The 15,799-nt window shown below is 39.5% G+C and overlaps 1 protein-coding gene across 3 annotated transcripts in view; it reads left to right on the forward strand.

Moving 5' to 3' along the window:
• Positions 1-15,799, forward strand: part of NKAIN3 (sodium/potassium transporting ATPase interacting 3) — a 346,639-nt gene that overhangs the window by 156,267 nt on the left and 174,573 nt on the right. For all 3 annotated transcript variants that reach the window (XM_069004845.1, XM_069004846.1, XM_069004847.1), the window contains exons 2-3: positions 6,208-6,345; positions 15,467-15,547. In XM_069004845.1, the coding sequence (XP_068860946.1) occupies positions 6,208-6,345; positions 15,467-15,547 (219 nt within the window). The remainder of the gene's footprint in view (positions 1-6,207; positions 6,346-15,466; positions 15,548-15,799) is intronic.

Here is a 15,799-nt window from a genome sequence, read left to right on the forward strand (position 1 = left end):
CTAAGAAATGTGAAGACAGACTTTAAGTCAAATGTGGCTAGTGCTAAGAGTGACCTTGATCCAAGGTCTTGTCTATTGCAGCTGAATGCGCAGGCTGCACGCTGGGGTAGGAGGCTCCCACTGCTCCTCTCCTGCCTTGCCACTGCCCTCTTCCTTGTGTTCGTGTGTAGCTTTTTGGGAGTGCCCACCAATCTGGGCACAAAAGAAGAAAGGGAAAGGGAAGGAAAGAAGGAAGGAGGGAGAGGAGGCAAGGAGAGGCGATGGGAGGACAGGTTGTGAGGAAAAGGTGATTGCACTGCTGAGCTTAGCAAAAATATCCTGGAGCTTCGGAACAGAGGGCACTTAAAGCTCCAGGCGGAGTTTCTTTGGAGGAGGCTTGGGAACCACTTCAGTTTTTAACAGTTGCATCTGCCAAACTGGACTAAACTGTAATCCAGCACAGCACATTGGAACCAGTGGTAATGGTAAAAAGAACAGCAGTCCTCACAGATACATCATGTCCAGGAAACTCCTCCTGAAGCCACTGGTTAAATTTATGACCATAAGATGAGGCTGAGAATTGTGAAGGAAACATCTTTGTCCTTAGGAGCAGCAGTTAGTATGGATGATGAGCTGTTCCCTGGAACTTCTCCTGTGATAGTTATTAGCAGCATCAGCCAACTCTGAGTCTTACATACATAATTCAAATGTTTCAGATAATTCCTAACTTGAATTAAGAAAATGAATGCTAGGAACTGTGATTTTTTGATTCACCATTTTTTGTATACTATTTTAATTTTTGAAAGCTGAGTCCATTTGTAACAGTGACAGTGTCTATTTGAGAAGTCATAATAATTTTTCTTTTTTTCCCTAGCTTGTAAAATTGTTTTTATTTCAAAAAGGATTTCAAAGATATATGATTTTACACCTCTCCAGTTATTACATATTTACTTCTATGATTTTTGTTAGATTTCCCAAATACAAGTTTGTTAGATAATAAACTTTTCTGGTTATTAACATTTCTAGGGATTGTCTTACATGACAGATTGAAGCAACTTTTTACTATCAAATGCAGAGTAGATTATACTTCCCAGTTTTTTAAATTTAGTAATTTATAGGGTATCAAATTTGCAGCTGTATCATTAGCCTTTTATTTTTACATTTAGCCATTTTATAGTCTGCTGTTTATATCAATCCACTTTTAGGTCTTTTCTTGTATGAAATGATCTGTTACATATGAAAACTCTTGATTCAGTGACTTCTCTTATGGATTTGGATCTATTTATTAATCTCAAACCAACATGTCATTTACAAAACTTGTCCATTAAGATATAAAACTGTTTTTTGTGATGTTTCTGACAGAAGAGGAAATTGAGTTCTAACATGTATTTGAAAAGTTGACTTTGTAACTCTGCTGTGGTGTTTCATCACTCAGACAGCTTCTGATATATATTTTGAAGTACAACAGGACCTGAGAATTTAGAGAAAGGGTTTAATCCACAGGGCACCCTGTTGAAGCCTTCTCTCAAAAATGTTTTTTGATTTAGCCATTGACTAGGAACATCTTGGTGATTTCCTTCTGCAGATCCTATGCAGCATTGCTGATTGCTGCCTTTTGTTTTGCTACTCCTTTGCCTTTTGAAACATTAATGCTACAGTTTCACTATTTTTTCTGTTCGGGAGGTTCCGATTGTGCGGCATATCTGGTTGATCCTTCTAGGTGAAGAAGCTCAGAATTCAAACAGATTAGTTCACCTAAAGTTTTTGCTGCTCTTGATACAAAAGGGCTTGAGCATGGCTTGAAAAAGAAAGTTCATCCTGAGTGACTTTATTGCAGCCCCGTCTTGCAGCTTAGTACCTTCTCCTTGTGCTCTGCAGGAAGTGGGAAGTGGGAAATGTTTGGAAGACTTAGTGAAACAAAGAGGCAAAACCCCAAGACTTCAATAAAGGAAGTTGCAATCCCACTAGGGCATTTTACTGCTGGTCCTGGTCTCCCGAATCATGCACTTTACATTACAAGATTGTCAGTGATGATGATGACTAAATAACAAAGCACTCCCTTGCCAGCAGTAATAAGAAATATCATGTATCCTTTTCCAAGTGTTGTTGTGCTAAGAAAATATTATTTCCCATCAACTTTGATAGATTTTTATAAGTTCTCAATAAAGTATTTCACTCAACTGGACATAGGTTTCGTTAAAAATATACACCTAGTATTTAAGTTGCCAAAACAAACCTTCCTCTTTTATTTGCAAGAAAGGTTTGGGTTTTCATTCCACTTCTATGTTACTTATTTTAAAAAGAAAGAGTATCAAACAACAATTTATTACGGACACTCCCAAACTTTGTTGTCTTAGTTGTCAAGACAAGTAGTGGAGGTGCAGCCTCTCCCAGCTAGTGAGGGAACTGGTATGACAGTAAACCCCCAGAGCACCTCAGTCACATCGACCATACCTCAGCTCCAGCCTTGAGCTCCACTGCCCTACTAAATTGCTATCTGTCTTTTAGCAATGGGAAAAGGTGAGCCAGCTTTTTTTGGAAACCTGTCCCTTCCCTTTAGGTTTCAGATTTTTAAGCTGTTTTCAGAAGAATCTGAAAATGGTGATGAAATTAGAAATTTGTGTGGGAAAATTTCTGTTGAGAAAAAAATTCTTGTTGAGAAAAACAGCCTCCTTATAATCAAATTGTTTCTGGTATAACATTCTGAGGTGCTCACATGCACATAACTCCACGTGAAACCATCTTTCACAGAATCTAGGCTAGTTTGGTGGCCACTGATGGCTACAGGGATTTTGGATTTGGACAAACATCGGCAGTATGGGCTCTTCATATCTGTGCAAAACCAGGTTTTAAATGTGCACAGCTGCCTGTTTCCTTCCCTTTATTCTGATTATTTCTGTCCAATCAATTACCTGAATCACAGCCTGTGTTAGGGATTGCTTTTTCAATTGCACAGAGATAAAAACTTTGTGGCGGTCACTGCTTCTTGGGGGCTCTGTTGGGTGAAATATTAGACATAAGAACACCAGCACTCAGATGTTTCCTCTATTCAGTCCATATTGCTCATGGCATAAAGAAAACAGAACTTAGTATTTCCTCTGCCATGATCATGAATTATAAGGTTTTTAACTTCTGCCTGCATTGCCTGCAAGGTGTTATAATTTAGAACAGAGTAGCAATTTGAGGAGGAAAGACATGCCTCCTACCTCTTTCTTTTCTTTAGATTCCCCTCAGCCCCCGCACCACCCCTGCTAATGTATTCTGTGGGCTTTAGGGATGAGACAAATTACTCTGTGCTGGTGACAAGAGCAAAATAAATGAGACTTAGCTGTGCAGGAAGGTCTCTCTGCATAGCCTGATGGTGAAAACACTTCTTAGTGAGGAAGGAGTGGTACTGTATGCTTGGCATCCTGCTTCCAGGGCTCCTTCAGTGGTTTCATGCTGTCACTGTATATAAAATAAAGAGCGAGCCCTGCAGGCAAGAAACACAAGCAGCTCTCCCAGTTTTGTATAAGTGCCATAAGCAATAGACTGTAGGCTCACGTTTCTGCTTGTGCTCTGTTTTTGACTCATGAAATACAAATTTTTATTTTTTTGCCTGTGACACAGCTTCAAAGAGAAGCTCTTTCCCTTGGTATCCTAATGGATAGGAAGTGGGAGGAGAGGAATGAATAACTCAGCAGGCAGCGGGAGAAGAAATTGAACTTTATTTCTCTGTGTTTGTGGTGGGTGCCTTAGCCACAGTAATCCAAGGAAAGACTAATAATTTTTTTTATGTGTAACTCTGTCTATGGTGAATATACACATGTGCACCTTTGGGAATATACTTGTGGCCACTGTGCGATTTTGTGGGAGCCAGACCTGCCTGATGGATGTAATCAGAACTTGCTTGGCCGATATCAGGGAGATGCACATGCAAACTTTTTATCTGATGCAGTTTAGGCGTGAGCTGAACACCAAGCCTTTTAGCATGAGTCTGGTGGCAAAGTGCAATGGTTGTGTTCATTTATGTTCCAATATTACGTGTTTCAGGCATTTAAGGTGCTGATCTGAAAATTTATCCCAACAGTGAGTTTAAGAAGGGACAGATACTAAACAGGTTCATTCATATCTGTGCTGCAGTATCCATATCTGTACTGCAGGCTTTTGTCTTTCGGATAGCTCTGGGTGTTTCAAAGCAACATAAAATTGCGTAAAGGTATCCATGTCTTGCAGTGACCCACCAGTGTGAAGTGAATGTCCTCAATACCCACTCTGGGCAAGCTCCCTGCTCCCTATACCAGCACATTCTCATGTGCCTAGGGAAGAAGCCAGGCAGTGACATTGTAGGTGTTAGTGACCCATTAGAGTTTTCTGTCACATTAACCAGGGTTATTGTGACCACTGGTCCTCACAAAGAGTTCACCCATGGCCAAGGGCCTTTTTGAGTAGGTAAGTATATAGTTTGCACACAGCTGTCCTGTTTCAGAGCCAAGGACACTTTAATGGAGAGAATCCTAAGCCAACTGCCTTCAGTGCTGGGAGTGTGATAGGACACACTCTATTGGTGCAGGTGAAGACCAATGCTGCAGGAGAGTTTCAGTGAATGTCAGGGCAGAGGTAGCACTAAGCAAATCCTACTCTGATTTGACAGCTCCATCCTCTGCTTGCTTGGTAATGTCAGGGCTCCAGGAAGAAGACACATTGTCTCTGAAAACTGGTGGTCTGTGAATTTTTTAGCTGTTTTGATGACCCAGAAGATTTCCATTTGTAATGGGAATGAAAATGTGTCTGGCTCTGGTCATGGATGTCATAAATGCCTTCCTATGTGATACAGGACTCTCAGCATGCTGTTAAACCATGAACTGTAAATTCTGCCTGTGCCAAGAGCTTTCAAAACTCTTCACTTACCATCTTTCACATGGGATTTGGGGCGCCCTTGTACTGTACTGTGTGATTTTTCATTTATATATGCTGGGCCAGATCTTTAGCTGATAAAAGTCAGTGTAACTTCACTGATTTCAAAGGAGCTGCACCAAGCTGATGATTCAATTTTTGTTAATTTCATTGTTTAGATTTATCATATTTATTAGCCTCAGCATAGAGAATGTGGTTTTCATGTCTGCTGTAAGGAAGGCTTTTGTACAGAAAAAATGGATTCTGCTCTCTGTGACACTTAGCCCCATCTTGTAGGTGAAGATTGAATCTGCCCATAATATGTAAAATGAAATGGTTTATGTGAAATACCCAGATACGATAATACTTTGGTTGGTATTCATAGAGCCATGCTTGCTCCATCTGTCTCAGTTATAAATATTGTAAGTGCATATTTCAGTAAATTTTAGGGTTTGTAACAATGTAGTAAAATCAAGTACATGTTAATAAATTCTAGCAAGCACAGAAACTCAGTTGTTTCTCAGTGGGCTTCTATTTAGCTGCTCAAGAATATCTTCCTACAGCTGCAAAAATATTGAACTAAGTTTAAACTTGGACAAATATGCTGCTAAGAAAGTTGATTCTTCTATGTTTAGAACAATGGACTGGATTGTCAAAAATGAGTAGCAAATGTGTTTGCAGTAGAATTTTATATTTGGCTTTTTGTTTTTTCTTTTTTTGCCTAGTGTTCAGAAATGCAGATTTACGTAAGAATCACATGCTGCTGCACAGATGAAGGTTGAAGCTTCTTAGCTTCCTCCTTTTCCACACCCAACTAAATCCAGACCCAAAATGCCATGAGGACAGTGGGACAAGAGCTATTAGGCTGCCACCATTTCTTTCTGATTTGTAGTTGCACAAAAGTAATGTAACAGCTTTTGAAGAGCACAGATGGCTCATTTGGCTGTTGGTTTGGAAGCAGTTTGCTCTGAGGTCTTCCAACATTTTCTGCTGCCTTTCACCCCCTGAGCCTACATCTGTGCCTTGGGTAGTGAGGAGCTCCCAGCATTCTTCCTTAATTCCTGCATAAGGAACTCCTGGCATCATAGTGGCCATGTCTGGGCTCGTCTGGGCCTGCTCTGCTCTTTTGGGCTTTTAGGAATGGACTGAGGAACTTGCAGTCGAGTCTAGTTGAGGCTAAATCTAAGAAAATGGGCATGGGGAATGGAGGGAGCATGATGGTATTTCAGAAGCAATAGCAAGGTTTGCATAGCTTTGCTCACTCAGTGGTGAATCCTGGTGCAAATAAGAAAATGTCAAGTGTTCTGTCCAACCCATAATTAAAAAGTGTTCTGTTTCTGTGTTTTCTTACAGCTGGCAGCATTAGAGAGACAAATCTTTGACTTCCTGGGTTTCCAGTGGGCTCCTATCCTCGGCAATTTCCTACAAATAATAGTTGTCATTTTGGGTTTGTTTGGAACCATCCAGTTTAGGCCTCGATATATAGTCGTGGTAAGTCTCATTTATTTTATATATATATATATATTTTTTTTTTTTCAATTGGTTTTAAAACCTGTCATATTACAAAGCAGAATTTTCTTGGTTTCAAAACACCAGATGGTATTTTTGTAGAAACTGTAGAGGTCTTCATGTCTTTTTGCAAATTTAGGACTACTAAGTGGGTTTTTTGAGATTTTGGACATTATCAGAAACAGGTTATCTGGAGAAAGTGCTGCCAAAACTATGACTACAGTACAAGTCAATTAGACTATGTGTAAATAAATAAATGAAATACAAATTTTTGTTCTTTTTGCAGCAGACAGCAGACTTGATGGCGATTAAAAAAAAAAATTTGCAATGGCCAAGTTATATTTGGCTACATCTTTCTCTTAAGCAGGGAGAAGCAAGGATTGTGGAAATGTCTTTGGTCCTGTGACCCATGGGTTCCAAAGAAGTCTTCTTCTTACTTACATGTAATTTTGTCAAGACCTGTATTTTTGGCTTTGACCCTGAATTACTGTAAATTCTCTCTGATGCATGTAACTTGAAGCTTCACAGTTGTTTTTTTCCCTTGTTCTCAATATAGCCAGGAATAAAAAGAAATTTCAAAGCTGTGAAGTAAACTGCCAACAAAAAAATCTCTGTTCCTCCCCTGTGTTCTCTCCTGAATGGGTGAATATTATGTCTTTACCTGGTAATGGCTGTATTTGGAACATTGTGGTTGTGTTGTCAGTAATGGATTTTAAGGGGCTAACGTTATCTTTCTTTTTCCTCACAGAGGAATGAAATAAGTGTCTACTGGGGAAAACTCATTAAACAAATACTTAAAAAGCTTCATCTTTTCCAGTCAAGCCTGGAATTCTGTAATTCTTTGTCATGTCTTAAAAGAGAAAGTGAACAAAGTATGCATCCAAGATTATACTTGTGTTAGCTAAGCTTACAAGCAGACTATAATGAATTGAAAGTGGATTTATATAAAAAATCCATTTTTTGTCTATTATCTGTGGTTGAAGAACTGGGCATCTGGGTATTGATGACTCACCTTTCTGCTTCATGCACTCCATTTTATACATAAGAAGCGAGTGTAAGCATCTGTAAAATTATGTGGGAAATTCATGTCTGAAGTGCAACACTGCAAAATTTTTTGCCCCTCAGGTTCAGTACTCTGCTCAATGATGCAAGCTCTGTTTTAATTATCAAATTAAATGCAACAGATGTTGACTGTTTCTAGATCTTTTCCAATGTAATTGAACATTTTAGGCTATACAAAAGTTGTCTTAAAGTAGAGGTAGAAAACTCATAATTAAAGAAAGAAACACCTCCTCAGCAAGATGCTTTATGCTGATTTAACTGAACTCATATTCTGATTTATCTTTAAGCATATATTTAAAAGCTGTAGCTACAGCTGATGCCGATACTCCTTAGTGGGGAGGATCAAGGCTTTAGAGCCCAGCTGGTCAGAGCATGGTGCTAATAATGCCTTAAGTCGCAGGTTCAATCCCTGTACGGGCCGTTCACTGAGGAGCTGGACTTGATGATTCTTGTGTGTCCCTTCCAACTCAGAATATTCTGTGATTACCCACTTCTTCATCCCATCACTGCCTCTCTGAGCAATCTGTGATTGTGTCCTTACTAACATAGGGTTTACAGTGAAGTAGGAATAGTTTGAGCCAGGTTATGAAGTCTGAAGGGTGTCTGTAACACAAGGTATCTGTAACCAACCTCACAACTCAACACCAGCAGAAGAAGGTGTCTGTCATGTCTTCCTGTTCCCACTGTTCCCTACTGAACACTTCCCCAGATCCTCACCCCCACTTCTGGCAGGAGTTAACTGGACCTGTCAGTAAGTTCCATTTCTAAGCTGTCAGAAAACCAACCTGGCAAGAAGTAGAGAGTTTTTAGCTAAACTGGTAACCTGAATCTGGTCTGTGAGGTTCCCAATAGCTGCCAGGGCTGGCATAAGGCAGGGACTGGGACTGCATGTTTATGAGCAGCAGTGTGGAGGTGGAGGGGAAAGGAGGAGTTGCAAGACTTTTCTTGTTGCTAGCTCCAAACTTGTCAGTTCAGCCTCGTCCTCAGGTTGAATTCAGTGGATACCTCAAGGCAGCATAAGCAATACTGCCCTTGCTCAGCTGCTGCCTTCAGTCCCTGTGCTGTTCCTCTGTTTGCACCAGCACAGGCACCAGTTCAGCCACTTGGTAAACTGCCAAACCAGAACAGATCCAGGTGAAAAGCAATTACTTTCTTTACTGGTGTTAATTAAGTGTAGGTCAGCTCTTTTATGTGTTTTGCTTGTTCCAGCAGAAGGGAAGAGATGGGAGAGGGGAAATGGGAAAAAGTCACCAGAGGAAGGAGAGAAGTGCATATAGTCTTTCTACAGCAGTGCAGGATTACAGCAGCTTTAAGTTCTTGTTGAGCTATAGCCTGAGGATCTTCCAGGCTACACCCAACACATGCTCCCCAGAAACTGTGCTACCCAGGGCTCTCCCAGCCACAGCTTAGCTTTGTCCACTGTCCCCAGAAGCCCCAGAAGGAGTCGGTGGTACTGACAGTAAAGACCCCTACCAGTGCCAGCTGCATACTGGCTGTATTCACTAAGGCAGAAGTGACAGTCCACCTGTTACAGCAGTAAACTTTCACTGCTAACTTTAAATATAAAGTCTGTTTAATGCAAATTTTCAGTAGAACCCTGAATTTCAGTATTAAACACAATGCAGAGAGATTCTTACCCAGGCTCTGAGTAGTGAATTAGGCTTCAAATTCATTGAGAAGCTTCATGGCCTTCCATGTCCATAGCTGCACTTTCAGCCCCATCTAAGCCCCTGGATTTGTTAGTGGTTGGTGTCCCAAGAATTTGGTACTGTGTCTGTGGCTGAATAAATATTTTGGTCATGCTTTTATGTACTCTGATGAAACTTCTGATTTAGATTAAGCTTAACCCAGTTTAGCTGGAAAAGTAACTAACTGCTTCAAGAAAATTATGTTTAGTATCAATTGTCTTTTCCACAAGACTTTCCTGGAAATCAGCTCAACTAGTGCAGATGATCCCATCACAATATACAAAAATTGAAGTAAAGAGAGAATCATGTCAGGTACAATGGTTTACTTCTGTAAACTGTGTCCACAAAATTATTCTGGCACATGTGATGTTCTCATGATAATCTGTCATACTCTGGTGGTGATCTTGACTTCATCTGACCAGCTCTAGAGTCATTGTTTAACCTCAAGAGAATGTTTTTAATCTGTCTTCCATGCAATGAAGTCTGTGCCTGAAGGTTTCCCTGACAAGTGAAGTTACACAAAAGCTTTCGCTTTGTCATCCTATGCTGCGTATGTCATGTTCTGTCTCCTCAAATTTTAACATATGTAAGGAATGGGAAAGTAAGTGAATAAATATAATACATGTAGGGCCATAACTTGAAGCACATCTATACTGCAGTCAAGTATGAAACTGCTTCTGCAGGCACAACTGAGCAGGCTTTTGTTGCAGGTAGGTAGAGCCAAGGAGTTTAGTGAGGGTTGTGATAGAAAATGATAAACAATAAACACAATAGCAGTTGCATGCTTCTGACTCTTCCACTGCATTTGAACCCAGGCTGGCCAGTTTATCACGAGGATTTAGTGACCACATAAGCTGCAGCATAAGCATAGCCATTGTAGATTAAAAGTCTGAATAAAGAAATTAGTCTGAGTGATAAAAAATTTGGCATGAGAGCTTTCTATCAAAAAATTGCCCCACTATATAAGAGCTGCCATGCAGTGGCTGATACATGAGGCATCTCTGTGGAATAGAATTGTCATTCCAAGTAGTTAAAGATAGTGGTTCATGTTCACTGTCTACAGTCCTTCAGATACAGGACTATATGGATGGTGATTCTGAAATAAATCTGGAATTTCACTTGCTCATACCTAAAATTCCAAGTCCTCAGAGCTTAGGAAACAGAGAGAGGGAGTGACAGCATTGACTCCAAGTGTCCTAATTAGTTTAAATCCAATAATTATTTCTAATAGGTTTTGTATTAATTAGCAATTTAGATAAATGTTGTGAACAATCTGTCCTGTCACTAAGCAGGTGTACTATTTTCAGTATTTGAATATTTTGTGACTGAATTAAATCAGTGCAAAGTTCCCAGAGGACATAAAAGTGCAGAGCTGATTCCTAATTTTCCCATATTAGCTCATTTGAAACTTACCCAAACATTTGCAAAGAAGAAAGAAGCAGCTGAATTTCAGTTCTAACCATGCTGTTACTCTTGTCATGAAGCTCCAGAGCTCTTCTGTGATCCATTTCCTTGTTCATGCTTTTCCTTTCTTAATAGATCTTGCTATCACCAGCAAGGTTTTCAGGCTGTTAAAATTGATTAATGATGATGACAGGATACTTGTTAAAGTTGGGGATTTTCCCCCTCTCCTACTTCTGATATGGGACTTCAAAAGGCTTCTGAATGATGAGTCATACAGTTAAAACTGCACAAGCCAGGCCCAAAACTGAAAAAAAAAGTGTTAATGAATAGTGAGAGATGAAAATAATACACTTAAATAGGGAGAATCTATGGTGGAAATCTCTGCTTTACTTGCCTTAATGTGTTCCATTAAATAATACGTGTATAGACACTGGATAAAGTTGAAAAGCCAGCAGAGAGTTTCTCAAAAAACACCCCAAACAAATAAAAAAACAGAACATCAGAAGAAAGGCTGTATAGAATATTTTATACAGTATTCAAGCAAATGTTATACAGACAGTGAAAACACGTGAAATATTTAGGCTTCCAAAATTACTCGTTGAATATCCTTCCTGGTAAGTGTTGTGTTGTTACTGCTCCATTGTGTTGATTTATGTCACTTCCCTTGCCATCTTTCATAAATATGCCTAGTAAGGTTCTGCAAGTACTGATGCCAGGTATTACAGGGGGATGATTTGACGACTCAGTAGTTGCTTCTTTCCCTTGAAGTATCCCCAAGCCAACATTCATTCCCTCTAATGCCATGACACTGTCAGAGTAGTTGCTGCACTTCAGGTTTAAATATACTCTTGAGATGGTTTATTCATTAAAGCTAAACTTATCCCACAATCCTAGTATTATTCAAACTTAGAAAATTTCCGTTTTTCTTTTACCAGTTGTTTTTGTGACGTTGTGTCCATCCAATGCAAATATTTTAACTCTAGAAATGTTTGTATTTCACTGATACATGAAATGTATCTCTGCATTGGTTTCAATATGACTGTAGAGTCAAAAGAGGTATAGAAATCTCACTGTTGTAGAGAGGCTGGCATTATGAAAGGGGATCTGAAAGGGACCTACTAGGCTAGACAGTAACTTATTAGACATTTAACCTGTAAGGTTCAGTGAGTACTCCCTCCACATTATTTATAAGACTTCAAATACTTCCTCACACCACATAGTATTCAATCTTTGGTGCAAGACCAAAAGCAAGCAAAGATTTTGTACACCATGGGGAGAAATAAGTGAAGATATGACCTGGTCCTAGGTCCTTCTACTGGAAGGGATCTCTTACAAAAACATCCAGGTGATTTTAAGTGGTGCATCTTATGGGGTATAAAATAAAAAATACCAACTCTTCTTACTGATTCAACCTGTGTGGAAAATTTCTTCTTCATGCTAGATATGGTGAGGGTTGTGACACTGAGTATGAGGCCAGCTGATCTGGGGTGGACAGAATGAGGCTGGCCAAAGGACTAGGCAGGAATCACTGGGTGTGGGGAAGTAAGAGTGAGCAGACACGGCAGTATGGACACGATAATGTTCAGGACACAGAGTGGGCAAGGTTGAGTGGCAGGTCAGATCATGAAACAGTTCAGGTACTTTAGGGAAATGAAACATGAGGGTCAGTGTGGACCTGATGTCTCAGACCTTAACCATTCCTACACTGAGAGAAAATTGCCAGCATACCTGATGTGTCCCTTCACACAGAGGATGGCAATTTGGGCTGTTGCTCTGCTAGCAAAAAGTCTGTGTCATGGATCTAAAAGTTACACCTTTCTCAGTGACTCAAGCAGGTGTTAGTGTGATGCCACATAATGGAAGATTGCTTGGTGGGGTTTTTTTAACCTAGAAGGTATATACCTATAAATTTACACAATGCATATACTGTCAGAATGTGTTACAAATTTTTCAGAAAGAACCACTCAAAAATTTAGAAAAGTTGCTATTAAAGCCTTTCTGTGCAGTCTTACTGTGATCCTTTTATATATTTTCAGATTCAAACTAGACAGACACCTACTAATTCTTACATTTTTGCCTCAGTTTCGGTAGAAAAGACAAACATTTGGGGGTTTTCTGATGATCACAGATGTAGAATAGAAGCTTGACTTTCAGAAAACAGAAGACAATGGGACGAATGAGGCATATGCTCTCAAGAAAAAAAGGATTGCTTTTGCTGTGAAGGCTGTGCTGAGTAGCTGAGTTTTATCTCTGCTCTCAACCACTGAAACCTCTTTTGACACAAAGCGAGTCACTTTAACCAAACTTGTCACATGCTTTGTTTTCCCCCTGTTTTCTGGGTTGTTGTCTTGAGACCTCGTGGTCTGATTTGCACAAGTGCTGCATGCTCAGCCACAGGGAGCTGAACACTGAGTTTATAAACTGAGTGTATAACCTCAAGCATTCTGAAAAATGAACTCTTAAGGACCTCAAGCTGGATGCTTATAATGTGTGAATACTTCTGAATGTAATCTCTGCATGTATCAGAACATCATTTACATTCTGAGAGCTGTATCATTCCCTTATAACATAAAATAAATTAGTTAATGTTTGTGCAGCTCTCACACATTACAGCAATGAGCATCTTAGTAAACCTCATGAGGAAATTAATATTCTTTCCTCAGAGCAGGGTCTGAACAACAAGCAGAAAAGAAGTATTGTGCTAGCTGTTCATAAAATGTGTTAGGGGAGGTAAGATCTTTTAAAATAAAAATACATCTGTGATGATTTAATTAATGTTTGCATTATATTGTACAACCACAAAATAAAAGAGTTAGTTGGCATACACAGCCCAAATTCTGACATTTCCTAATTTTGCTTTCTTGCCTTTGCTATCTTATAATCTTTTCTTAAGTACCTTTGAAACTATGGAAGAAAAAAATTTTCTCCTTGCATATCCAAGAAGACAATAACTTCCCTACTTAAAAAAAACTATATAGTACTAATTACTGAATATAATGTACTCATTATGTTTACAAAGCAAATGGATCTCAAATTTAGATTTCTGCAGCTCAGTGTGAGTGTAGGAAGAGCCTCTCCATACACAGCAGCTGGGTTTCAAGGGGCACACCTGCTCTGCACAGCCTGGCCTGGGAAAGCAGGTTCAGACAGTTTTTGCCTGCACAGTACAGAGTTGTCATTGGTGCCCGTGGGACAGAATGAGGCCATTAAGAGATTTGGCTTGGCCTGGCAGATCAAATAGAATTCCTTTTGTTGTAGTGACAGATTTAGTTCATGGAGAGACAAAAAAATTCTTTCTTAAGAAGGAGAATTCTCCCAAATAGGCTCAAGTTTGCTTTTTACATGAAACTAGGATTATATGAGTTGTTCATTAATTTTGAACACTCTGCACGTAATGTTCTGAATATAAATGTTAGAAAATCAGTAGTTGATGATGAGCTACTACAAAGTCAACAAATGTAGTAAAATGTGATATACTCTAAGTTAGTCATATGAGTAGTACAGACCTCATATTGCTCACAGGCCACAACAATTTTGTCTATTTTATAATGACCCAGCCTTCAGTTGCCACACTGCCCTTCTCTGTAAGACAGAGGAAATGGCCCAGGAATGTTACTCTTGTTTTGTTTATTAATGACCTACTTCTTGGGCCATACCAATTGCCTAACTGCCTACATACCTCAGAAGAAATTATATTAAAGCAGTTGACATTGTGGTGAACAGAAATGGCCCTGTGCAGGGGGGCAGTAATTAAGGAGGGGAAAAATTCAACCCTCTTCACCTGAACCTTTCATTATACGTGACAGGGAGTGGAACAAAGAGGGGAACACAACCTAAAACTGCCCAAGAAAGGCAAACTGATGGCACCTATGAAATGCGTTGTAGATTATTATGTGGAGCTTTAATGATATATTGAAGCAAAACAATAGATACTAACCCTCATCTGACCACAGCTAACTAGAGTTGCAAAAGCTCTTAGCAGCAGTTCTCCATGGTGAAGGTAAAGTGGCAGTGCTGCTGCTCATTGCATTGTTGTGGTGGATGTAGCTCCTGCCTGGCTGCATGGACACTTGGCCCATCAGGATGAAATGCTCCTGAGGGGGACTGCCTGGAGAGTTCACTGGGAATAGAGTACAGCTCTATGTCAGTAAACAGTGCATCTGTAAAGAAATGCTGCCAGTCTGTTGTGCTGACAGTTAAAATGCAAAAGATGATTTAAAGTAGACGAATTAATGCCCCATTCATGCTGTGGGTGGTGTATGAGTTCAGTACAATGCTGGAGAACCCAGAACAGGTATGGATACATTCAACAGTTAAGCAAGCTTTGTAGGACCAGGTTCATGGCAAAAGGCTTGGAGAAGTAGTGAGCTAATTTTAATGTAATTAAATTACGTTTTACTGTGGAAGACTCTCAAGAGATCAGATTTACATGTTACTTTTTGGTTTAAAAAGAAAAAAAATCTAGATTACCAGACCAATAGATCTTCTGTTTTGTTTGGTTGTGGGGTTTTTTCTTGCACCTTTCTTCATAGTATTTAAATGTTATTTCAATAGTATTTACTTATTTTGTATTGTGCTTATCTGATATTTCCTTTAACAGAGCTAAATTATGATTTTAAAATGACTCAGAGTTGTCCCAAAACCAGTGTTTAAGTCAGCATTTTGGGCTTAATTGATATCAGTAGGATAGTGTAAAACTGTAAAGAATAAATCTGTTTTATTGGTATTTATTTAGTACAGCAATGAATATTGGATTTGTAATTTCCAGTGGTTCTTAGGGGACTTCTGCAGGGGGAGCTCCTTTTCTGAACTCTCTGTGCTTGGCTGTTCCCAGAAGAACAATGTTTATTGATATCAGTTTTTTATTATTGATCTACTCAGTATGAAGCCGTTTCATCTTCACGTTTTATTTTTCTCTCTTTTTTGCTCTCATCCGGCTTTGTGTTTAGTACACGGTGTGGACTGCCCTGTGGGTCACCTGGAATGTTTTCATTATCTGCTTCTATTTGGAAGTAGGCGGGCTTTCTAAGGTAGGTCACTTATCCTTCTTCAGGTCTATGGGAGGGTGTTTTGACAGCAGGACTCTCAGATGTTAGAAGACTGGAACCACAGAGGGAAAATGTGGTTGTTTGAACATACAATTTGATCTTCGGAGTTTCCCTCCAACAAGAACTGTAATGTTTGAACTTCTCCCTGCTAGTAAATAGCCACGGGTTTGAAGTACATAAATGCAATGAATCTGAATTACGGTTGCCTTCTGAAGTACCATCTCCAGGTGAGAG

This window comes from Aphelocoma coerulescens, chromosome 2 (assembly GCF_041296385.1).
Source record: "Aphelocoma coerulescens isolate FSJ_1873_10779 chromosome 2, UR_Acoe_1.0, whole genome shotgun sequence".
Classification (NCBI taxonomy): domain Eukaryota; kingdom Metazoa; phylum Chordata; class Aves; order Passeriformes; family Corvidae; genus Aphelocoma; species Aphelocoma coerulescens.